At 43.5% G+C, this 26,799-nt stretch overlaps 1 protein-coding gene across 1 annotated transcript in view; it reads left to right on the forward strand.

Annotated features, from left to right (window-relative positions):
* The window catches only part of LOC122544157 (tectonic-3-like), an 85,499-nt gene that overhangs the window by 7,086 nt on the left and 51,614 nt on the right, over nt 1-26,799 (forward strand). The window contains exons 3-5 of the mRNA XM_087980992.1: nt 1,875-1,990; nt 4,505-4,623; nt 6,133-6,162. Of these exons, the coding sequence (XP_087837118.1) occupies nt 1,875-1,990; nt 4,505-4,623; nt 6,133-6,162 (265 nt within the window). The remainder of the gene's footprint in view (nt 1-1,874; nt 1,991-4,504; nt 4,624-6,132; nt 6,163-26,799) is intronic.

Below are 26,799 nucleotides of genomic sequence, written 5' to 3' on the forward strand. Positions count from 1 at the left end.
AGAGCAGGGCTTACACACTTAATGATAAGGTTCTAGGGAGTATTGCTGAACAAAGAGACCTTGGAGTGCAGATTCATAGCTCCTTGAAAGTAGAGTCACAGGATAGTGAAGAAGGTTTTGGTATGCTTTCCTTTATTGGTCAGTGCATTGGGTATAGGCGTTGGGAAGTCATGATGCGCCCTACAGGACATTTGTACTGGTTTCGTTCCTATTGGAATGATATTGTGAAACTCGCAAGGGTTCAGAAAAGATTCATAAGGATATTGCCAGGGTTTGAGCTAGAGGGAGAAGCTGAATAGCTGGGGCTGTTTTCCCTGGAGCATCGGAGGCTGAGGGTTGACTTTATAGCGGTTTATAAAATCATGAGGGGCATGGATAGGATAAACAGATAAGGTCTTTGCCCTGAGGTGGAGGAATACAGAACAAAAGGGAATAGGTTTAGGGTGAGAGGGGAAAGATATAAAAAAGGACCTAAGGGGCAACTTTTTCACACCCAGGATGTTGCGTGTATGGAATGAGCTGCCACAGGATGTGGCGGAGGCTGGTACAATAACAGCATTTAAAAGACATCGAGATGGGTATAAGAATAGGAAGGGTTTCGAGGGTTATGGACCAAGTACTGGCAAATGGCACTAGATAAAGTTAGAATATCTGATCGGCATGGACGGGTTTCCATGCTGTACATCTCTATGACTTGAGGGCTAATGACATGTTTTCCTTTACTGTTGCAGAAACTGAAGGTATAAGTAAGGATGTTATGCTTTAATTATACAGGACCTGGACATGACCACATCCGTAATAGTATGCACACATTTGGTCTCCTTACCAAAGGAAGAATATAAATGCATTAGATGCAGTTCACAGGTTTACTAAACTGATACATTGAATGACTGAGTTATGATGATAGGTTGGAGGAGCCTGGCTTGTTTCACTGGCCACAGAATAACCACCTTTTGACTGAAGAAATCCCTCCTCATCTCGTAGCTACAGGGTCATCCCTTCACCCAGAGGCTGTGTCCGTGGGTCCTACTAAGGAGAATATCTTCTCCAAGTCCACTATATTCAGGCCTCTCAGTATCCTGTAAGATTCAGTCAGGACTTCCTCATCCTTCTAAACTCCATTGGGTACAGACCAAGGGTTCTCAACCACTCCTTCATCCCCTGGATTATTCTTGTCAGACCTTCTCCAATGCCAGCACTTCTTTCCTTTGACACAGGGCCCAAAACTGCTCTCAATATTCCAAATGACACTGCCTCAGTTAATAATCAGAGGTGGCCTTTAGGTTTTTGTTTTGACACCGTTGTATAATGAACGGGGACTGGTCAATTTTCCCAGTTCAGGTTTATTCTCTAGTTTGGTCTTTTTTCGCAAGGTGTCAAAACCTGCTGCGAACCTAGAAAAACAGCTACAGAGAAGAGAGGTTCGATGCTTTAACAGAGGTCTCGCTTGAACTTTCTCGATGAAATCTCTCCTGTCTGGAGGGACAGCTTTGTTAACTTGCGGTTTTGAGTCGGTTGGGTTATCGCTTAAGTGAAGTTATTCTGAATTGTGTTTTCTTTTGTTCGTTTTTCATCTGTAGTTTAAACAAATTCTGTTTTGTTTAAAGCCTATTGATTTGACAGGCTGCATCCGTCCTGAAATATCCTAAAAAAAACAGCTTGGGGCCCGGCTACTTTCTTAAAATGTTTTGAAGGTGGCCTGGTACATAACATGCTAGTGGCTAATATTTCACCCTTGACATTTGGGTTCGGAATTGGATCTTAGTTCTTTGTGACTCTGAGCTGCCTGATCACTGCTTCTCATACCAACTAATCCTAGTTCTTTATCTCGCACAAAGGAAGTCAACCGTCACACTTTTTTCTGTCACCTATAGGGTTATCAACAAGGTGTGCGTTGAAAGTTCGGTCATGTTCACCAGTAACAGCCCATTTCCTGCAGGTTTCATTGAAGATGGTCCAGACGCACTCTTCTGTGTATTTGTTAATAATCGTAAGTAACACAAAATACATTGTCTGAGAGCAACAAAATTTGCATATGTAGCATGGTAACCAGTAAAATGATAAAAAAGTTCGAATGTGTTTTACAGAGCAACATTTTATGACTTAAGTCACAGAAGGATTTAATAGACAGTGACCCTCCCAAACTAAAAAAAGGATCTAACCATTGCTTTGGACATTCAGTCACATTACTATCGCTGAATTCCCCCACAAAATGCTTACCATTTAGCAGAAACTGAAATAGAATAGCTGTATGAATACTGTGACTACAGTAAAAAATCAGAGTCTGGGAATCCCACAGCAAATAATTCTCCTGACGCCACAATGTTGACCATCATCGATAAGACATGAGTTAGAATTGTGATAGTAAACTCTCCATTTGTCTAAATAGGTTTGGTTCCAACAAAACTCCAAGTTGGCACACTCCAGAACACAGCTGCCAGCTTGGTCAGTACCCCATCTACCAGCTTCAACATTCACTGCCGTCAGTATCAATGCACTGTGGCAACAGTGAGTTCGGTCTAAGGTACAGTGCACCAACTCAGAAGGCTGCTTTGGCAGTACCTTTCAAACTTACAACCTCTACCTCTTGGAAGGACAAGTTCAGCTGATGCCGAGGAACACTGTGACCATTTATAGCTTCACCTGCAGACCACAGGCTGTTCTGACTTGGAACTTTATCAGCTGTTTTTGTCTGAGCTCTGAGAAAGGCCACTGGACTCAAAACGTTAACTCAATTTTCTCTTCCCAGATGCTACCAACTGTGCTGAACTTCTCAATAATTGCAGCAGGTCTTCTGTGCCCCTGTGATCCAATCCTCCTGCTAGAAAAATCAAAAATCATTAGGCTTCCTACTTGCATGCTGCAATACCCTGCCTTGCTGTTTTTCCTAAATAAGAATGGGAGAAAATGGAACTAGTTGAAAGTGATCCTGAACAGCTTGACAACAGTGGAAAGATGATACAGGAGGAGGATGTGCTCAACTGTATGAAATGCTACGGACAGGTCGAGAGAAATGAAGTGGAGACTGATTGCCTTTGGCGCAGTACCATAGGATGTAATTTGTCACTCTAATAACAGCTGTTTTACTACTGGGTCAGGAACTGAGACAATGCCCATAAAGACTTTGGAGAAGATGGAGGCTGGAGGGGAATTCGCAAGGATAAAAGTTTGATGATGGTCGATTTAAAGTGGAGGATGACACCTGAATGGAGGGAATTATCACAGTATCGACTAATGGGATCCCTGATGGGCAAGCAGAATGGCCAGGGGTGCAGCTCAAATAGGGTCATTAGAAGCACAGGCTGAGTCCTGTGAATATGGTATTCATACGTAAAACTAGAAAAGCATTTGGAGACAAATGCATGCAATGCAGAGGAGAATGGTGGGGAGAACAAACATATGTTATTGCAAACTTGGCCAGTGGTCTTTCGGAGTGAGGGAGAGGAGGGGAAGAGATTAAAGCAGGAAAGGCATTGAGCCGATAGGGCACACTTGTCTTTGTAATAGTAAGCTCCATGACCTCTCCACACTGCTGAAGTGTGGGTGGGGAGACAAAGGAGAGGGATTTCAAAAAGGTGAATGGGACAAAAAGCCAGTGGTTTATTACATTTCAGGAAGATCGTGCCAGAGTGAACAGAGCAGGTCAGTGAACAGCGAGTGAGGGTGAGTGTAGTTTGCTGCCAATTTGGTTACAGCAGCCAAGATTTACATAAGGTCAGGTTGACTGAGGAAGTAAAAATCACAGACCACGTCCAGGAGAGTTTGTACTCACCAAGTTGCATGAGCTAATAAAATGTACAGCGCTAATCACAAGGAGAGAAAAATGGATGCACCTTGGTGCCTGTTAGTTACAGAGACTTCTCTTCTGTGGCATATCAAGTAGCAGTTCTGCCTCTGGATGTCATAAACAGTATATGTACAGGCTCCCACGACTACGACTTGATCTGGTAAACCCAGTTTGACTCTCAGATGCAGTGTTAATAGGATGCTATCTTGTTGGCAATGCCATTTCTTTGGATGAGATTTTAATCCCATGTCCTCTGATAGACAGAAAAAGAAAATCTCACAGATTGTTTCCAATAAACCAGAAGAGGTTTCCTTTGTGCGATGGCCAGTGAAATTGGATAGTGCCACTGAAATTGCTTCTGACACTCTATACTATTGCAGGATCTTGCTGTGCATGTATTGGCTGCTGTATTCCTAAAATTGCAATAAAAACGAGCATTCAATATGTTCTTGATTGGAAGTGATTTGAGGCGTCCTGTGGTTCTGAAAGAGGCTTTGTGAACGCAAGTCTTATTGTTTCAATGTGGGCTTCTTAATGACACATGGATACAGGCTTTGGTCTCATGTGCGTTGCAGACACCTCGATCAAAGAGCTGTCGGGCTGGTTCATTTTTGTGCATCTTCATCTTATGAGTGGGGGAATGGTGGGTGTAAATGTTAAAAATGGAGAGAAACCCGGTGCAGAGATCAAAACTTAACATGCTGTTTGTTGTTTCAGCAAAGACAAATTTCTATGTGACACCACAGCACATTGACAGAGAGAGTTTTCCATTGCTGGTTTCACAGTTTGGCAGAGGTTCTTTTATTCGCCCTTTGGAGCGGCAAAGCAGCAAATGGGTAAGATTGGATGCATTCATTGCCAAACGTTGACGCTGCACCTCACAGATCACTGGTCTGCCTATGGGATTCCCCTCCTGTCAGCATGCGCTAGATCTTCATTCTGTTCCCTCTTGTGCCCGCAGAATCCAACCTAAGCTGAGGGAACCCTCCCCTCCCCAGCTTGCTGGATTCGCAGTCCCCCTAGACTATTGAGGGCTACACAGTGGTTCAGTGGTTAGCACTGCTGCTTCACAGCACCAGGGACCCGGGTACAATTCCAGCCTCAGGCGACTGTCTGTCTGGGGTTTTCACATTCTCCCTGTGTCTGTGTGGGTGTCTTCCGGGTGCTCCGGTTTCCTCCCACAATCTAAAGATGTGCAGGTTAGGTGAATTGGCCATGCTAAATTGCCCAGAGTGTTCAGGGATGTATGGGTTAGGTGCATTAGTAGGGAGTTAACTGTAGAGTATTAGGATAGGGTAGGGAATGGGTCTGAGTGGGTTACTCTTCAGAGGGTCGGTGTGGACTTGATGGGCCAAATGGCCTGTTTCCCACTGTAGGGATTCTGTGATTGAGATGCCTCAACTCACCAGTGTTTCTTCTGCCCCATCCGCTGAGTGGAGGGGTATCAGAACTGAATGGAAGGATGATAATGCTGAGTGATGGGGACTTGCACATGATTGTGGGAATTTGGGAGCAAGCATAGGATACTTTGGTGGTGGCTGGAAGTTCCTGCGATCTTGAACATACTAGGCAAGTGCCGTGCAAACTTAAGAGTAGCATATCCCCAATTTTGATTGGAAACGCCAGATCTGAGAAATGGATCTCCTTGAGACTTCCATGTTGCAGAGAGCGGGAACGCTGCAGTCAAACAGATTAAGTGTTAACTTTGCTTCTACTTTATTGTGTATAGCTTTCCCATTGTTTTCTGTACTGAAGAAGTGACCAAACTTCAAAATGTTTTCAGATTTCCTGATTTGCTGAAAGGTGCTTTTATCAAGAGAAGTTCTTCTGATTTAATTTACAGTTAGAGACTAAGCTACAGGTGGAAATTTTCACTGGGTCAACTAACAGCTTAGTTAAAATGGTAGGATTCAGATGCTGTCTTAATAAAGGTAAATACAGGAAGGTTTTGTGGTGAAATTCCAAGGGTTTGGTCTCTGCACTGAAAACCTTTGGGCAAGCAATTAAATTTGCCACCCTGCAAGAAGCTAGCTTTGAAAGAATGCAAAGATCCTGTGGGGTTCATAGTTGAGGTGACAAATTCCTAGGAGAAGGAGATCATGCAAGGATTTTGTTGCAAAATAATACTTGAAGGTAATTGCAGAGATAGAGTGGAAAGGCATTGGAAGGATTTGAGTCTTAATCATTGCAAACTGGAGTGGAGTGATGAGCTTGGGTTATAAAGGTTACAAACTTCTCCGTACAAAAAAGAAAGAATTCTTGTTCCCCAAAAACTGATCTTTTCAACAGTTGTAGGCATGAACGGGACTCTAATCCTCACAGTTTTCTCTGTCCTTTCCTTACAGCCTGAAACATTATCCAAAGCTTCCTATCAGGTAAGGTTCAAAATGATCAATCAGCTCACTTTTGCCAGACAGTAATTTTTTCCTTATATAGAACCTTTTTAGTAATGATATGGAGTTATTATGATGCAGTTTGTAGCATTCTTGTCTCTGAGACAGAAAGTCCAAGATAAAGTTCCACTCCAGGCCTAATGGCAAGGGAGGTTTGTTCATAATGTGGCCAAACTAAATTGCCATCACCTCTAAATCATTTCAGCACGCATCGCTGGTAGACAGTAAGAAGTAGGAAAGATTCCCGGTGAGCCGTATGAGAGTAAGAAGGTTGGAGACTCTACCATCACTATCTATAGTTCTAGACAATAACATGCATGTAAAAGTGTTTGTTGCAAAAATTTAGATTCCTTGGTTTGGGAGGAGTTGCAATTGGTTGAATAACATAGATGGCTGATGGGGAATCAGATTCAGTTTTATCCCTGTTCTGCCTGTGTAAAAACATTGCAGGCTCCCCTTTATTCTTTACCCCTCTAACCTTAAACTCATGCCCTCTAGTCTTCAATTCTCCAAACCTGGGAAAAAGATTGAGTGCATTCACTGTATCCATGCCTCTCATGATCTTGTACACTTCTAGAATATCTCCCCTCAGTCTCACACACTCCAAAACAAAAAGTCCTAGCTTTTCAAACTTTGTCCTATAACTCAGTCCCTTGAGTACTGGCAATGTTCTTGTAAATTCCTTCTGCACTCTTTCCAGTTTAATGACATCCTTCCTATACCAAGGTGACCAAAACTGAACAAAGTACTCCAAATACCACCTCACCAATGTCCTGTAAAAACTGCAAAATAACGTCCCAAGTTCTTTACTCAATGCCCTGACTAATGAAGGCCAGTGTGCCAAATACCTTCTTCACTGCCCTGTCTACCTGTGACTCCACTTTCACAGAATCGTGCACCTGCACCCAAGCACCTCTGTTCCACTACACACCTTAAGGCCTTACCATTCACCATGAAACTCCTGCCTTGATTTGGCTTTTCAGAATGCAAGACCTCACACTTATCTATATTAAACACCGTTTGCCATTTCTCAGTCCACTTCAGCTGATCAAGTTCCTGCTGCAATTTCTGATAACCATCCTCACTGTGCATAGTACTGCCGATGTTAGTGTCATCTGCAAACTTATTAATCTTGCCTTGTACATTCTCATTCAAATCATTGACATAGATAATAAACAGCAGTGGGCCCAGCACCGATCTCCGAGGTACATCCCTAGTTACAGTCCTTCAATCCAACAAGCACCCTTCCAATAATACTGTCTGCTTCCTACCGTCAAGCCGATTGTGTATCAAATTTACCAGATAACCTCCCCCCCCCCCCCCCCGCCAAACCCGGATTGCATGCAACCTAACCTTCCAGAGTAGCCTCCCATGTGGAACTTTAACAAACACCTTACTGAAATCCATATAGACTATGTCTACCACCCTGCCCTCATCAATCTTCCGGGTCACTTAGAGTCGTAGAGATGTACAGCATGGAAACAGATCCTTTGGTCTAACTAATCCATGCCGACCAGATATCCCAACCTAATCTAGTCACCTTTGCCAGCACTTGGCCCATATCCCTCTAAACCCTTCCTATTCATACACCCATCCAGATGCCTTTTAAATGTTTCAATTGTAACAGCCTCCACCACCTCTTCTGGCAGCTCATTCCATACATGTACCACTCTTTGCATCAAAACGTTGCCCCTTAGGTCCCTTTTATGAGGCCAATTCCCGGAATGGTGGGACTATCTTACGCTGAAAGATTGGAGCGACTGGGCTTGTATAAGCTTGAGTTTAGAAGGCTGAGAGGGGATCTGATTGAGACGTATAAGATTATTAAAAGATTAGACACTCTGGAGGCAGGAAGCATGTTTCCGCTGATGGGTGAGTCCCGAACAAGAGGACACAGTTTAAAAATAAGGGGTAGGCCACTTAGAACAGAGTTGAGGAGAAACTACTTCACCCAGAGAGTGGTGGGTGGGTGAATGGAATGCTCTGCCCCAGAAGGTTGTGAAGGCCAAGTCTCTGGATACTTTCAAGAAAGAGTTGGATAGAGCTCTTAAGGATAGTGGAATCAAGGGTTATGAGGATAAGGTAGGAACAGGATACTGATTGAGGATGATCAGCCATGATCATAATGAATGGTGGTGCTGGCTCGAAGGGCAGAATGGCCTACTCCTGCACCTATCGTCTATTGTCTATTTATATCTTTCCCCTCTCACCCCAAACCTCTGCCCTCTAGTTCTGGATTCCCTGACCCCAGGGACAATACTTTGTCTGTTGCCCCTCATGATTTTATAACCTCTAAAAAGTCACCCCTCAGCCTTTGACGCTCCAGGGAAAACTGCCCCAGAATATTCAGCCTCTCCCTACAGCTCAAATCCTGTAACCCTGGCAACAGCCTTGTAAATCTTGTCTGAACACTTTCATGTTTAACAACATCCTTCTGATAGGAAGGAGACCAGAATTGCACCCAATATTCCAAAAGTGGCCTAACCACCATCTCTTACAGCCGCTTCATGACCTCCCAACTCTTATACTCAATGCTCTGACCAATAAAGGAAAGCCTTCTTCACTATTCTATGTACCTGCAACTCTACTTTCAAGGAGCTATGAACCTACACTCCAAGGTCTCTTTGTTCAGCAATATTCCCTAGGACCTTACCTGTAAGTGTATAAATCCTGCTCTGATTTGTTGTCCCAAAATGCAGCACTTCGCATTTATCTAAATTAAACTTCATCTGCCACTCCTCAGCCCATTGGCCCACCTGATCAAGATCCCATTGTAATCTGAGGTAACCTTCTTCACTGTCCACTACACCTCCAATTTTGGTGTCATCTGCAAACTTAACTATACCTCCTATGTTCATATCCAAATCATTTATATAAATGACGAAAAGTAGTGGACCCAGCAACACTTCTTGTGGCACACCGCTGGTAACAGGCCTCCAGTCTGAAAAACAATACTCTATCAACACCCTCTGTCTTCTATCTTCGAGCCAGTTCTTTATCCATAACCTTGCTAACCAGTGTCCCATGGGGAACCGTGCTGAATAGAGTCCATATAGATCACGTCCACCACTCTGCCCTCATCAATCCTCTTTGTTATTTTTTCAAAAATCTCAATCAAGATTGTGAGACATGATTTCCCACACACAAAGCCATGTTGACTATCCCTAATCAGTCCTTGCATTTCCAAATACGTGTAAACTTTGTCCCTCAGGATTCCCTGCAACAACTTGCCCACCACCGATGTCTAGCTCACCGGCCTATAGTTCCCTGGCTTGTCCTTACAACCTTTCTTAAATAATGGTACCACTTTAGCCAACCTCCAGTTTTCTGGCACTTCACCTGTGACTATCAATGATACAAATATCTCAGCAAGGGGCCCAGCAATCACTTCCCTAGCTTCCCATAGAGTTCGAGGTACACCTGATCAGGTCCTGGGGATTTATCCAGCTTTATGCATTTCAAGACATCCAGCACTTCCTCCTTTGTAATATGGGCATTTTTCAAGATGTCACCATCTATTTCCCCACATTCTGTATCTTCCAGGTCCTCCTCCACAGTAAGCACTGATGCAAAATACTCACATAGTATCTCCTGCCGTTCCACACAAAGGCCGCCTTGCTGATTCTTGAGGGGCCCTATTGTCTCCCTAGTTATCCTTTTGTCCTTAATGTATTTGTAAAAACCCTTTGGATTCTCCTTAATTCTGTTTGCCAAAGCTATCTCATGACCCCTTTTTGCCCTCCTGATTTCCCTCTTAAGTATACTCCTACTGCCTTTATACTCTTCTAAGGATTCACTTGATCTCTCCTGTCTATGTCTGACATATGCTTCCTTCGTTTTCTTAACCAAACCCTCAATTTCTGTTGTCATCCAACAGTCCCTACCAGCCTTTCCTTTCATCCGAGCAGGAATGTACTGTCTCTGGACTCTTGTTATCTCATTTCAGAAGGCTTCCCATTTTCCAGCCATACCTTTTACCTGTGAACATTCTGCCCCCAGTCAGCTTTTGAAAGTTCTTGCCTAACACTGTCAAAATTAGCCTTCTCCAATTTAAAACTTCAACTGTTAGCTCTGGTCTATCCTTTTTATCAAAGAACTCTTATCAAATTTGTCAGGCATAATCTCCCATCTACAAAGTCTTGCTGACTCTTCCTAATCAAACCCTCTCCTTCCAAATGCATGTGTTATCCTTCAGAATCTTCTCAAGTAAAATACCTGCCACAGATGTTAAGCTTACTGGCCTATAGTTCCAAGGCATTTCTTTGCAGCCCTTCTTGAATAAGGGCACAACAATCGCTACCCTCCAGTCTTCTGGGACCTCACCCATGGCTAATGATGATGCAGAAATATCAACTAGAACCCCTACAATTTTTTTTCTAGCCTCTTGTAAGGTCCTTGGATATACCTGGTCAGGACCAGGAGATTTATCAGCCTTCATACATTCTAATATGTCCAAAATCACCTCTACCATGATATGGACTGTCCCCAATATATCGCCACAGACTTCTCCAAGTTCCCAGGTCTTTATGTCTTTCTCCACGGTAAGCACAGAGGCAAAGTATTCACTGAGGACTTCGCCCATCTCCTGTGGTTCCATGCATACATGTCTGCTTTGGTCCTTGAGAGGTCTTATTTTCTCATTATTCTTTTTCCTTTAATATTCTTAAAGAATATTTTTGGATTCGCCCTGACCTTCTCACCTAAGGCTATCTTGTACCCCTTTTCACCCTCCTGACTTCCTTCTTCAGTAAACCCTTGTAACAGGACAAGCCAAACAAAGACATGCATGAGAATTCCTAGAAGCATGACACTCCAACCGGAACGCTATCAACAAACACATCGAGTTAGACCCCATCTACCACCCCCTGAGAAAAGGAACCAGAAGTGACTTTACCACAGGAAATAATATCACCAACCCAAAGAAACCCAAAAATGTAAATAGAAAGCCAGAATTCTCAGTATGAGGCCCACTGAAGATGTTACCTAGTTGAGTAACAAAACATCTGGAAATAAACATTGCAGCAAACCTCCATCCAAAACCTCAACCTGAGCTACAAATCTTCTCAAAACTCCTGTAACACCTATATACCTCCCTGGGATTCCTGAGATCCAAATAGCCTGTTCCTGAGTCATTGCTCCTTTGTCATCCAGAGTTTCTTATTCCTGCCAACCTTGCAATTCAGCCTCACAGGAACATTTAGGCCTTGAAATCTAGCCATCTCACTTTAAAATGCCTCCCGCTTGTCTGCTGAGGTTAGAAACAGGAAAGAAGAGGTCATTCTGGTGGGAGTTTTCTACAGACCTCCAAATATTTCGAGATATAGAGGAAAGGAGATCAAAGATAATTCTGGATAGGAGCGAGAATAACTGGGTAGTTAGTTATGGCGGGCTTTAACTTTTGAAATATTGACTGGAAATACTACAGTTCAAGTACTTTAGATGGCTCAGTTTTTGTCCAATGTGTGCAGGATGGTTTCCTGACACAGCATGCAGACAAACCAACAAGGGGCGAGGCCGTATTGGATTTGATATTGGGTAATGAACTCAGCCAGGTGTTAGATTTGGAAGTAGGTGAGCACTTTTGTGATAGTGACCACAATTTGGTTATGTTTACTTTAGCGTTGGAAAGGGATAGCTAAATACTGCAGGTAAGACTGAAGGAAAGCCAATTATGATGTGATTAGGCAAGATTTAGGATGCATAGGATGGGGAAGGAAACTGCAGAGGATGGGCACAATTGAAATGTGGAGATTATTCAAGGAACAGCTACTGCATGCCCTTGATAAGTATCTACCTGTCAGGCAGGAAGGAAGTGGCCAAGCGAGGGAGCTAAGGCTTATGAAAGAACTTGAATGTCTTGTCAAGAGGAAAGAGAAGGCTTATGTTAGGATGAAACTTGAAGGCTCAGTTAGGGCACTTGAGAGTTACAGTTAGCCAGGAAAGACCTAAAGAGAGATCTAAGAAGAGCCAGGAGGGGTCATGAGAAGTCGTTGGCACATAGTATCAAGGAAAACCCTAAAGCTTTCTATAGATATATCAGGAATAAAAGAATGACTAGAGAATGTTTAGTGCCAATTGAGGATAGTAGTGGGAAGTTGTGCATGGAGTCTGAGGAGGTAGGGGAAGCGCTAAATGAATATTTTTCATCAGTATTCTCACTGGAAAAAGACAATATTGTCAAGGAGAATACTGTGATATGGGCTACTAGACCAGATGGGATTGAGGTGCACAAGAAGGAGATGTTAGTAATTCTGGAAAGTGTGAAATTACATAAATTCCTGGGCTGGATGAGATTTATCCTTGGCTTCCTGGGAAGCTAGGGAGGAGATTGCAGTGCCTTTGGCTTTTATCTTTATGTTATCATTGTCCACAGGAATAATACCAGAAGACTGAAGGATAGCAAATGTTGTCCTCTTATTCAAGAAGGGGAGTAGAGACAACCCTGGTAATTATAGACTAGTGAGCTTTACTTCAGTTGTGGGTAAAGTGTTAGAAAAGGTTATAAGAAATAGGATTTATAACCATCTAGAGAGAGGAATAAGTTGATGAGGGATAGTCAGCACGGTTTTTTGAAGGGTAGGTCGTGCCCCACAAACCTTATTGATTTGTTTGAGATGGTGACCAAACAGGTGAACGAGGTTAAAGCGGTTGATGTGTATATGGATTTGAGAAAGGTGTTTGCTGAAGTTCCCTACGGTAGGCTGTTGCACAAAATATGGGCGCATGGCATTGAGGGTGATTTAGTGGTTTGGATCATATATTGGTGAGCTGAAAGAAGACTGAGGGTGATGGTTGATGGGAAATTTCGTCCTGGAGTTTAGTTGCTAGTAGCGTACCGCAAGGATCTGTTTTGGGATCACTGCTGTTTGTCATTTTTTATAAGTGATTTAGATGAGGGCTTAGAAGGATGGTTGCAGATGACATTACGTTTGGTGGAATTGTGGGTAGTGCTGAAGGATGTTGCAGGTTGCAGGGGGACATAGATAAGCTGCAGAACTGAGCTGAGCGGTGGCAAATGGAGATTAATGTGCAAAAGTGTGAGGTGATTCACTTTGGAAGGAGCAACAGAAATAGAAAATACTGGGCTAATGGTAAGATTCTTGGTAGAGTGGATGAGCAGAGAGATCTTGGTGTCCATGTGCATAGATCCCTGAAAGTTGCCACCCAGGTCGATAGGGTAGTTAAGAAGGCAACCAGTGTGTTAGCTTTTCTTGGTAGAGGGATTAAGTTTCGGGGCCATAAAGTTATGCTGCAGCTGTACAAAACTTTGGTGCGGCCACACTTGGAGTATTGTGTACAGTTCTGGTGACTGCATTATAGGAAGGATGTGGAAACATTGGAAAGGGTGCAGAGGAGATTTACTAGGATGTCGCCTGGTATGGAGGAAAGGACTTATGAGGAAAGGCTGAGGGACTTGAGGCTGTCTTCGTTCGAGAGTAGTATCATATAAGATAATTAGAGGGTTAAGTAGGGTGGACAGTGGGAGCCTTTTTCTTAGATGGTGATGGATAGCATTCGGGGACATAGCTTTAAATTGACAGGTGATAGATATAGGACAGATGTCAGAGGTAGTTTCTTTACTCTGAGGGTAGTAGGAGCATGGAACACACTGCCTGCAACAGTAGTAGACTCGCTAACTTTAAGGACATATAAATGGTCATTGCAGAAACATATGGATGAAAATGGAATAGTATTGGATAGATCGGCTTCAGATTGGTTCCATAGAACAGCGCAACATCGAGGGTTGAAGGGCCTGTACTGTGCTGTAATGTTCTATGTTCTATTTGCCAGAGGTCCCTTCGCCTGCAATCAAACTGCCCCAATAAACCCTTGCATGCTCTAATTCCATCAAAATTCACTTTTCCCCAATTTGGAACTTGAACGTGTGGACCAGTTTTATCCCTCTCCATAACAGTTTTAAAATTAATAGAACTATGGTCACTGGTCACAGAGTGCTCCTCCAGTGTCATCTCAGTTTCCTGAGAGTAGTGCCCTCACATTACTACTTGAGAAAACTTCCCTGAACGCACTTAACAAATTCAACCCCATCTAACCCTTTAACACTTTCGCAGTCCCATTTATGTTTGGAGAGTTAGAATCCCCTGTTAAGACAACACAGTTGCTCCTGCATGTCTCCCCATTCTTCCTGCATATTTGTTCCTCTAATTTCCAATTGATTAATCTAGGGGCCTAAAGTACAACACCAATAATGTCCCCATCCTCTTCTTGTTTCTGAGCTCTATCCGCAAAACCTCAGTGGGTGATCCGTCATGTATTTCCTCTCTGACTACCGCTGTGACACTCGCCTGAATCAAAATGCAGCTCCCACTCCCTGCTTTCTTCCATCTAAAACACCTATACCCTGACACATTAAGCTGGCAATCCTGTCCCTCGCTTTGCCACGTTTCTGTAATGGCTATAATATCCCAGTCCCACATACCTATCCACAACCTGGGTTCATTGGCCTTATCTGCCAGTCCTCTTGCACTAAAATAAATATAATTCAATCCAACGGGGCATTCCATGCTCCATGTTATGTTCCAGCCTGACCTGTCTCTTCAACTTACTATTTTTGATTACTGTATCTCTTTCCAGCCTTGCGCTTGCCCCCCTGCTGTTGTCGATCCCACCCCCCGCCAATCAATTTTAAACTCTCTCTTGTAACATCAGCAAACCTGGCTACCAAGATATTAGTCTGCCTCCAGTTCAAGTGCAACCCGTCCCTCTTGAACAGGTCACCTCTGCCCCAGAAAAGATCTCGATGAACTAAAAACTAAATCTCTGCCACCTACACCAATTCTTTAGCCATGCATTCATCTGCCATAACCTCCTGTTCTTTCCCTCACTAGCACGTGGCACTGAAAGTAACCCAGAAATTACCATCATTGAGTTTCTGGTTTTTAACTTGTTTCCTAGCTCTCTAATCAGTCCACACCTTGAGAACATTCTGCAGCTGCTCCGGGACATCCTGGATCCTGGCACTCGGGAGGCAACATACCATCCTGGATTCCCTGTTATGGTCGCAGAATCTTCCCCTAACTATTGAGTCTCCTGTCACTAAGGCCCTGTTTATATTTACTCTTTCCCGTTGTGCCTGAGAACAACTCGTAGTGCCACCGCACCCTTCCCCCTCCCAAGGAGTATCCAAAACGGGCAGTGTATTAGCGGGGAATGGCCACAGTAGATTCCTGCTCTCTCTGCCTATTCCCTTTGTCTTTCCGTATGGAAGCCTGACTTCCATACTTTGTTCTGCAGCTCTGCAAACTTTGCGATAGACTTCCAACTTAGTTTTGATCTGAATGAGTTGTGTACTTAGTGTTCCCACATCCCTCTGCCTGTCCATATTTACTGGTGTCTTGTCACATAGACCATGAGATGACGTCCTGTGGCCATGTGGAGAAAAAAGTTTTTGAAGTTCTCTCACACGAGGCTGTGGTAACTCTTTGATAGAGGTGTGAACTTGATCCCACTTCCTACCCTTTTTAATTGTACTCCAGAATATTTTGCTTCAAGTATTATCTAGTTTTATAGTGAAAGTCACCCATGAATCTGCTTTTAGGCTATATTCACAGCCACCACGTAGATCTTACCATCACATGTGGCTTCACAACGCACAATTACTGATTAGACCACCTCTGATATCTCTTCCGTGTTGCTTTGTGCCCCTGGATCCATTCCCTTCACAATTTGATATATTCCGGCTGCCCAAAAGAAAAATCTGCTTCGATTTGCGTAATGAATGTTTAATGATTTACTATACATTAAAAACAAGTGGATAACTAGAGAGAAGGTAAAACCACTGTTCTCAGGATAGTATCAGGTGACAAGTGGTGTTCTGCAAGGCTCAGTGTTGGGGCCACAACTTTCCACTTTATACATTAATGAAGAAACCGAGATGTTGGGAAGATGTTTTCCTGGAGATTTGTATGAAGCGTGCTAATACACTAGGGCATCTTGAGATAATGGAAGAACTGGTGTTGGGTCACTTTAAGAGTATTAAGGTGGTATCTACCCCAGGTTATTGAGAGAAACAAGAGAGGAGATTGTTGGGGCCTTGACCAAGCTCTTTTTATCGTCACTTACCACTGGAGAGGTTTCAGAGCACTGGCGAGTAGCTAATGTTGTTCTACTATTCAAGCAGAGAAATAGGGAAAATCCACAAAATGTTGGACTGCTGAGTCTCACATCAGTGGATAGGAAGCTATTGGAGAGAAAGGATTTACTCATATTTGGAAAAGTATTTGCATAGTAGCTTTGTGCAGGGCTGATCATATCTTAACTAACTTGATTGATCACCTTCGTCACCTCCTTGTAAAAATCAAATAGGCTAAAGCAGTGGATGTTGTCTGAATGGATTTTAGTAAGGCTCTTGACAAGGTTCTTCATGGAAGGCCCATCCAGAAGATTACGATGCATGGAATCCATGGTGACTTGGCTGCGTGGATTCAGAATTGGCTGGAGGTCCATGTTCTGCAGGGATCCGTACTAGAGCCTCTTCCGTTTGTGAAACATATAAATGACTTCGATGAATACGTAGATGGGTGGGCCAGTAAGTTTGCAGATGATACAAAGATCGGTCGAGTTGTGTACAGTATACAAGGTTGTCAAAGGATATAGTGGGATATAGATCGGTTGCAGCCATGGGTAGAGAAATGGCAGATAGAGTTTAATCCAGGTAAGTCTGAGGTGTTGCACTTTGGGAGATCAAATATTAAGGAAAAGTATACAGTATACAGGACACTGATGTGGAGGTGCTGGTGTTGGAATGGGGTGGATAAAGTTAAAAGTCACATAACACCAGGTTATGGTCCAACAGTTTATTTGGAAGTACAAGGATTTGGAATGCTGCTCCTTCAGGTAGCTAATGGGGCAGGATTCTGTTGACCGTCCTCCAAGGCTGACTCTGGGATATGTAACATTGCAGAGCTGCTGAGCAGAGGTTGATAGCCAAGTTCAGTACCCACGAAATTGGCCTTAATCAGGATCTTGGGTTCATGTCACACTACAGGTGACATGACCACGCACGCACACACACACACACACGACTTACACTCACATGCACACCCTCTCACAGGCATATACTCTGTCACACTTGTGCAGACGCTCTATTAAGCATGCACACAAGCACACTCACACACTCTCTCCCTCTCCATACACACCCCAATGGGATAAACTTGCATCTGTTCAAAAAGCACACACTCTGTAGGCAGTCAGTCCATGTGACATTTTATCAATTCGTATTTTGGAAATAGAACCAGTCTGACTCAAGTTTGAGATACAGACAGACTCTTAACTTCACACTTTTAATGCGTTGTCTGAGGTGAGACGTCACTTTTGTAATAAAACAATAAGTTATGTCAGGAATGTAACTTGAAAGAAGTTCTGGGATTTATATGTTAATGAACTGAAACCTGCAATTCCATTCTCAGTGATTAAAGACTTAACAGCAATCTAGGTTTGTTCAATACATCCCATCAGTTGTGTGACACTTCGATCTTTTACTATAAATTCTGCATCCTATGATTCTGCCCCACTAAGAACCTAACTAAGGAGCAATGCTCCAAAAGCTTGTACTTCCAAATAAACTGTTGGACTATAACCCGGTGTGTATGATTTTTAGCACTGATGTACAGAGGGGTCTTGGCGTTCAAGGCCATAACTCCCTAAAAGTGGAGTAAGTAGATACGGTGGTAAAGAAGGCATAGAGCTTGCCTTTATTTGTCAGGGAATTGAGTACAAAGGTCAGGTTCAAGAGTGTGGTGCTGGAAGAACGCAGCAGGCCAGGCAGCATGTGAGGATCAGGAAAATCGACATTTTGGACAAAAGGTTTGGTTAGGTGACACTTGTTTTCGCTTCTGGCTGCCACTTCACAGGAATGATGTGGAGGTTTTGAAGTGGATGCTGCCTGGATTAGAGGGTATGATCTATAAGGAGGGGCTGGAAAGCCTCAGGATGTTGTCTCTGGCACAGCGAAAACTGAGGGGAGACTTGATAGATGTCCATAAAATTATGAGGTGCATAGATGGGGCTAACGGTCAAAGTTGAAATATCTAAAACTAGGGGTATGCTTTTAAATTGGCAAAGGGAAAGTTCAAAGGAGATATGCGGGGCAAGTTTTTTTACACAGAGAATAGTAGGAGTCTGGAATGCGATGCCAGAGATAATGGTGGAGGTAGATACAATAGGATATGTGTCAGGCACTTTTAGATAAGCAAGTGAATGTGCAAGAAATGGAGGGATATGCACTAAGAGCAGGCAGAAGAGGTTAGGTTAGTTTGGCGTCATGTTTGGCACAACATCGTGGACTGACGGGCCCGTTCCTGTGCTGTACAGTTCGATGTTCTATAGTATTTTTAATTTTGTAATTATCCACTTTTAAACATCCACCAGTTGTGTTTCTGTAGCTACCTATCAATGTAGCCACCCCCAACAAGGGCACCCTATCAAAATCAATATTTCCTTTTCCCCTGGTGAATCAGCCTAATAAGCCCCTCCAATTCTCTTCCTCATGTCCACGAGATACAAGCTGAAATGGATCGGCTGGACATTGGGATCAGGTGTTACAGGATCAGACTGGACCACGTTAGGGCTGGTTTAGGAAAACTGCTCATGATTGCAGCATCATCCTGCAGCACAAGGATACCCCAAGCCGCTTTTATTGCAGCAAACTATCTTCTTAAACTCTTTCCCTTCTTTTCTCTTTTCTCACCTCCAACAGTAAGTGCAAAGAGTGTTTGGACACTGGAAGTGAGGCTGATTATCTGTCTCTGCAGCTTTCCTCCCTTTGCTGATCCCAGTGAGTGAACATTTTTGAAGGTCATCGATTCCACATCTCCTCCTCCCACCCCCCCCCCAATACATACAATTGACAAGTTTTTCTGTTGTCTCACTTTGTGGTGCTGCAATGCTAATCTTGACCATGACCTCCACTTATTTCAGCTGTCACAATAAAAAATTAGAGTCATGGCATCATACAGCATAGAAACAGACCCTTTCGTCCAACTGGTCCACACTGACCAAATTGAATAGCCCCATCTGTCTGCATTTGGCTCATATCCTTCCAAACCTTTCATATTCCTGAACTTACCTCAATGTCTTTTAAATGTTGTAATTGTATCCACATCCACCACTTTGGTAGTTCATTCCACACATGAACCACTGTCTGTGTCAAAAAGAATTTGTCTCTCATGTCCTCTATAAATCTTTCTCCTCCCACCTTAAACATATACCCCGTAGTTTTGAACAACTCCACTTTAGGGGAAAAAAACCCTTGTCATTCACCTTATTTATGCCACTCGTGATTTTATAAACCTCAATAAGGTCACCCCTCAACCTTTTACACTCCACTGAAAAGAGTCCCAGTCTTTTCAGTCTATTTTTATATCTCAAACCCTCCATTCCCAGTAATATCCTGGTAAATATTTTCTGAACCCTCTCCAGTTTAATAATATCCTTCCAGAACAGAGCAACCCGAACTGCACACAGTATTCTAGAAGAGGCCTCACCAATGTCCTGTACAATCTCAATATGATGTTCCAACTCCTATATGTCTACTGCTCAGCCCACATCAGTATCTTTTTGCTTACTTCATTAAAAATCTCAATCAAGTTTGTGAGACATGATTTTCCTCATAGGTTGGAAGCTAGAAGGTAGAATGAGCAGTGCAGCAATCTCAGGATTGCTACCAGTGCCATGTGCTAGTGATGCTCAATAGAGAGCGAGTGCAGGTGAACACGTGGCTGCAGGACTGGTGTAGGATGAAGGGCTTCAGATATGTGGATCACTGGGATATCTTCTGGGGAAGGTGGGAGCTGTACAAGAAAGGCAAGTCGAACTGGAGGGGCACCAATATCCTGGGTGGGATGTTTGCTGCAGCTCTTAGGGAAGGTTTAAACTAGATTGGCAGGGGGATGGTGACATGATGGATTTGGTAGTGAACCACCAGACACAGTGTGCAGAGAGTAGTGAGGAGGGATAGGCACTTGACAGGATAAAGGTGCCAGTCAGTGTGATGGGTTGAAGTATCAGGAATAAGAGTGGTGAACTCAGAACATGGATCAGTACTTGGAACTATGATGTTGTGGCCATTACGGAGACTTGGATATCGCTGGGGTAGGAATGGGTATTGGATGTTCCAGGGTTTAGTGGTTTCAAAGAGGTGGAGGAGTGGAATTGCTAATCAGGGATAATATCACAGCTGCAGAAAGGGAGATCATCGAGGAGGGTTTATCTACAGTGTCAGTGTAGGTGGAAGTCAGAAACCAGAAAGGAGCAGTCACTTTATTGTGAGTTTTTGACAGCCCCCCCCCCCCACCAAAGCAACAGACACACTGAGGAGCAGATGGGGAGGCAGATTTTGGAAATGTGTAGAAGTAACAGGTTTATTGTCATGGGTGACTTTAACTTTCCTATTATTGATTGTAACCTACTTAGTTCAAATATGGAACTATTTTTGTCAGGTGTGTCCAGGAAGGGTTCCTGACACAATAGGCCGAGTAGAGGGGAGGCCATATTGGGTTTGCTGCTTGGCAATGAACCATGCCAGGTGTCAGATGTCTCGAGCAAGCATTTTGGTGACAGTGATCACAACTCCATGACCTTTACTGTACTCAGGGAGAGGGATAAGAGCAGACGGTATGGGAAAGTATTTAATTGGGGGAGGGGAATTATAATGCTATCAGGCAGGAACTGGGGTGCCTAAGTTAGGGAACAGATATTCCCAGGGAAATGTGTCACAGAAATGTGAGGCTTGTTTAGGAAGCATGTGCTGATAGTGCTGGACAGGTTTGTCCCACTGAGGCAAGGAAGGGATGGCAGGTTATGGAGCATCTAGTCAAGAGAAAGAAGGAAGCTTACTTGAGGTTGAGGGAAGGATCAGACAGAGCTTTCGAGGATTACAAGAGAGTTAGGAAGGAGCTGAATAATGGACTTAAGAGAGCTAGAAGAGGACATGATAAAGCTTCAGCAGGTAGTATGAAGGAAAACCCTGAGGCGTTCTACATTTACGTGAGGAGCAAGAGGATGGCCAGTGTGAAGGTAGGGCCGATCAGAGATAGTGGAGGGAACTTGTGCCTGGAGTCAGAGGAAGTTGGGGAGGTCCTTAACAAATACTTGGCTGCAGTATTCACTACTGAGAGGGACCTTCACATTTCTGAGGACAGCATGAAACAGACTGTGATGCTAGAACAGGTTAATGTTAGGAAGGAGGATGCGCAGAAAATTTTGAAAAAACAAGGATCAATAAATCCCCTGGGCCAGGCGGGATATACCCTCAGTTTCTACAGGAAGCGAGGGAAGAGATTGCTGCGCCTTTGGCTATGATCTTTGTGTCCTCACTGTCCACTGGAGTAGTGCCAGATGATTGGAGGGTGGCAAATATTATTCCCTTGTTCAAGAAAGGGAATAGGGATAATCCTAGGAACTGAGGACCAGTCAGTCTTACTTCAGTGGTGGGTACAAAGTATTGGAGTGGATTCTGAGAGGCAGGATTTATGATGACTTGGAAAACCATAGTTACAACTCTCACAACAGGTTATAGTCCAACGGGTTTATTTGGAAGCACTAAATTTCAGAGCGCTGCTCCTTTATCAGGGGTGGTTGTGGAGAATATGATTGTATGACACAGAATTAAAAACAGATATTTACAGTGTGATGTAACTGAAATTATATATTGAAAACGACCTGGATTGTTTGATAAGTCTCTCATCTTTTAGAATGATTTGGAGATGCCGGTGTTGGACTGGGGTGTACAAAGTTAAAAATCACACAACACCAGGTTATAGTCCAACAGGTTTAATTGGAAGCACTAGCTTTCGGAGCACCGCTCCTTTATCAGATGGTTGTAGTCTGATGAAGGAATGGTGCTCTGAAAGTTAGTGCTTCCAATTAAACCTGTTGGACTATAACCTGAATCTTTTGGAATGTCCATGTTGGTTTCAGTTCTTTCATAAGTAAATCCCAGAACTTTTTTAAAGTTAACGTTCTCAAGTGAACTTTAACGATAGGTGCCATGTCGACCCAGATAATGCATTGAAGGTGTGAGGTGCCCTGTGTGAGGCTGTCTGTTCCGCAATGTTCAGACTTATTCTATTTCTAAACAAGGGATTTACGGAATCTTAGATGGATTCATGCAGTTAATGAGCAAAATAAAATATAATTCTGCAGGTACAAATTCTCCCACAAACTTGTGTGTGTGTGTGCGCGTGTGTGGTGTATGAGTATCTGTGAGAGAGTGTGTAAATGTATGGGTGAGTGTAAAGGGGTATAAGTCTGTGAAAGGGTGCATGTGTGGTTGTGAGTGTGAGAGTAGTTGTGTGAGCGTATGAGAGGGTCTGTGTGAGTGTATGTATCTGTAGGAATGTGTCTATGTGTCTGTGTGTGTCGTGCAGTGGGGTCACCTGTAGTGTAACATGAATGCAAGGTCCCAGCTGAGACTATCCCCATGGGTACCAAACTTGGCTCGGCTACTTTGCATTGTTGCCTATCCCGAATTCCGAAGTCCGCCTTGGAGGATAGTCACCTGAAGTTCCGAGGTCAAATGTCCCAGACCACTGAAGTGTTCACTGACTGGGAGGCAACACTCCTGTCTGTTGATTGTTGTGTGGTGTCCATTCATCCATTGCCAGATCCTCTGCTCGGTCTCCCCAATGTACCGTGCCTCAGGGCATCCTTATCTGTAGCGTATGAGATAGACAATGTTGGCCGAGTCACGTGAATACCTGCCACATACATGGTGGGAGGTGTCCCCACTATTGGTAGTAGTGGTTAGCACTGCTGCCTCACAGCGCCAGAGACCCGGGTTCAATTCCCGCCTTAGGCGACTGACTGTGTGGAGTTTGCAGGTTCTCCCCGTGTCTGCGTGGGTTTCCTCCAGGTGCTCCGGTTTCCTCCCACAGTCCAAAGATGTGCAGGGTCAGGTGAATTGGCCATGCTAAATTGCCCGTAGTGTTAGGTACGGGTAAATGTAGGGGTATGGGTGGGTTGCGCTTCGGCGGTGGACTTGTTGGGCCGAAGGGCCTGTTTCCACACTGTAATGTAATCTGTAATCTACACTGAACTAGGCTGATAAGTGGAACTTTAAAAAAGTTCTGGGATTTACGTGTGAAAGAACTGAAACCAACGTGGTCATTCTAAAAGATGAGAGACTTCACAAACAATCCAGGTCTTTCTCTATAAATTTCAGTTACATCACACTGTAAACATTTGCTTTAAATTCAATGTCTTATGATCTTATACTTCACAACCACTTGATGAAAGAACAGTGCTCCAAAAGCTAGTGATTCCAAATAAACCTGTTGGACTATAACCTGATGTTGTGATTTTAACTTTGTACACCCCAGTCCAACACTGGCATCTCCAAATCTGGAAAACCATAGATTGATCAGACAGTCAACGTGGCTTTGTGAGGGGCAGATCATGCCTCACAAACCTTGTTGAATTCTTTGAGGATTTGAAAAAACAAATTGATGAAGGTCGAGCAGTGGAGATGGTGTACATGGATTTTAGCAAGGTGTTTGATAAGGTTCCCCATGGTAGGCTCATTCAGAAAGTAAGGAAGCCTGTTTGGGTGGATACAGGATTGGCTGGCCAATAGAAGACAGTGAGTAGTGATAGGTAGAAAGTGTTCGGCCTGGAGTTTGGTGATCAGTGGTGTTCCGCAGGGATCGATTCTGGGACCTCTGTTCTTTGTGATTTTTATGAATGATTTGGATGAGGAAGTGGAAGAGTGGATTAGTAAGTTTGCAGATGACACGAATGTTGACGGAGTGGTGGATAGTGTGGAGGGCTGTTGTAGGTTGCAACGAGGCATTGACAGGATGCAGAACTGCGTTGATAAGTGGCAAATAGAGTTCAACCTGGAAAAGTGTGAAGTGATTCACTTTGGAAGGTTGAATTTGAATGCAGAGTACAAGGTTAAAGGCAGGATTCTTGGCAGTATGGAGGAACAGAGGGGTCTTGGGGTCAATGTTCATATATCCCTCAAAGTTTCCACCCAGATTGATGGGGTTGTTAAGAAGGTGTATGGTGTATTGGCCTTCATTAGCAAGGGAATTGAGTTTAAGAGCCTCGAGGTTATGCTGAGCCCTGGTTAGACCACACTTGAAATATTGCGTTCAGTTCTGGTTGTCTCATTATAGGAAAGATGTGAAAGCTTTTGAGAGCATGCAGAGGAGATTTACCAGAATGCTGCCTGGACTGGAGAGCATGTCTTCTAAAGAAATGTTGAGGGAGCTCGGGCTTTGCTCATTGTAGCGAAGAAGGATGAGAGATGACTTGATAGAGGTGTATAAGATGTTGAGAGGCATAGATAGAGTGGATAGTCAGAGATGTTTTCCCATGGTGGAAATGTCTGTCACAATGGCATAATTTTAAGGTGGTTGGAAGAAGGTTTCAGGGCGATGTCAGAGATAGGTTCTTTACTCAGAGAGTGATGGGGCGAGGAATGCGCTGCCAGCAGTGGTAGTAAGTCAGATACACCAAGGACATTTAAGCGAGTCTTGGATAGCACTTGAAGGTTAGTACAATGAGGAGTATGTTGGAGAGTCTGATCTTACTTTAAGATAAAAGGTCAGCACATCATCAAGGGCTGAAGGGCCTGTAATGTGCTGAATTGTTCTATGTTATAAAACCATGTTGACTATCATCAATCAACCATTGCCCCTCCAAATGCATCTAAATCCAATCTTTCAGAATCACCTCCAACAGTTTACCCACCACCAATGTCAGACTCACAGGTCAATAGTTTCCAAACTTCTCCTTATAACCTTTCTTAAAGCATGCCACATTAGCTACCCTCCAGTCCTCTGGTATTTCACCTGTGTTTCTGGATGATACAGATATTTCTGCTTGGGGGGGCCCATAATTTCCTCCCTAAATTCCCTAGGAAACACTTGGTCAGGTCCTGGAGGTTTATCTACCTTTATGTTTTCTAAGACCTCCAGCACTTCCTCTTCTGTGTTTGAACAACTTCTTGGCAAAATCATAAAACGTCCACCTGTATGACTGTGGCATAGGGAATCCGTTCCTCCTCACTGCCTTGATCTGTCATCAGACTTTGTTTTTATTTGATGTTTGTAAGCACACTATCCTCCTCTCGTACCTTTCCGTTGTCCTCCAACTGGATGTCTGGTCCTAGGGCAGTTACTTGTAGTGTCCTGAAAAGGTTTATCATTGGCCATTGTTTTCCCCTTTACCACATGCTTTCTCATCTTGTTATCTAACTGGAGTAATAATCTAGAGATTCAGGCTAATGTTCTGAGACCATGAATCCAATCCAACTGTGGCTGCTGGTGGAATTTAGACTCAATTAATTGTACAACTTTAATATCCATATTAGGTACTGTAAAACTAGTATTAATTGTCAAAAGAACTCATTAGTTCACGAATGTCCTTTGGAGATGGAAGTCTGCCACCCTTCACAGATCTGGCCTACACTTCATTCCTGATCCAAGAAAATATATACGGTTGATCCTTAACTACCCTTTGAAGTGGCCTAAGTAGACACGGACTTCAAGGGTGAATAGGCATAGTCAACAATTGCTGGCTTTGCCAGCGACACTCAAATCTCATGAACAAAATAAATTTAAAGACAGAACATTGGTTTATGCATGTATGCAGCCAACAAGTCCTTTGACCATCCTCTGTCTCAAAGTTGTCAGGCAAAAGATGAGAGTGAAGGTAATAAATCGAACATGTTCTGTCATCAGACAGTTCCTTCTTCAACATTGAAAACTGGATGAGCAAGCATTTCTTCCATGCCAATATTGGGATGGTCAAAGCCATTAATTACCTCTCGTCACATGTGCTCTTCCTTTCCCTCGCCTGATGATAAATGAGACTGTTCAAAGCCTTGATATCCACTTATTTTTCCTGTGGGCTTATGAAATAACATCAGAAACATAGTTTGACCACAAGGTGAGTTTCAGAATACATGTCTATGCCATAACAAAGACTGCCTGTTTTTTATCTCTGTAACTTGGAGGTAGTGAGGACTGGACATGCTGGAAAGTCAGAGTCAATAATGCATGGAGTTGAAAAAAAACACAGCAGGTGAAGCAGTGTCAGAGGAGCAGGAGAGTCAATGTTTCAGGTCGGGATCCTTCAGATGAAGGGTCCAGACTCAAAAGATTGACGGTCCTGCTTGTCTGATGCTGCTTGATCTGCTGTGTTTTTTCCAGGTCCACACTTTATCTAGTTTAATCTCTGTAACACAGTTGACTCTGCTGGCAGCTCACCTTTCAGTCATCACACTCCACTGCAGACCATTTGGTGCTCCTCCATGCCCTCATGATTAGATCCATTGGCTTTCCCGTGTCTACTGCTCCTCTCCCTGTCTGTATTGATGGGAAAGGTGAAGTTTTGGAAGTGGTGGTGGATTCTTCTTGCCTATTTGCCGGTTTGGGCAGTCATCTAATCCCTCATAATGACGGCATCATTCCAACCTTTTACCCCATTGGACGGGGCTGTGAAAGCAAATAAGTCCCCCTTTTATAGAGAACCTTTCACAACCTCGGGTGCCCCGTGTGAGTTTCAAGCTAGTGAGTCCTATTGAAATATAGTCACAATTATAAATGGGCACCGTTTGAGGTACAGCACCATCACACCGTGCAGTAACAACGA

The sequence above is a fragment of the Chiloscyllium plagiosum genome, unplaced genomic scaffold (genome assembly GCF_037043375.1).
Source record: "Chiloscyllium plagiosum isolate Xiang-an unplaced genomic scaffold, Cpla_swu_hap1 HiC_scaffold_38, whole genome shotgun sequence".
NCBI lineage: Eukaryota > Metazoa > Chordata > Chondrichthyes > Orectolobiformes > Hemiscylliidae > Chiloscyllium > Chiloscyllium plagiosum.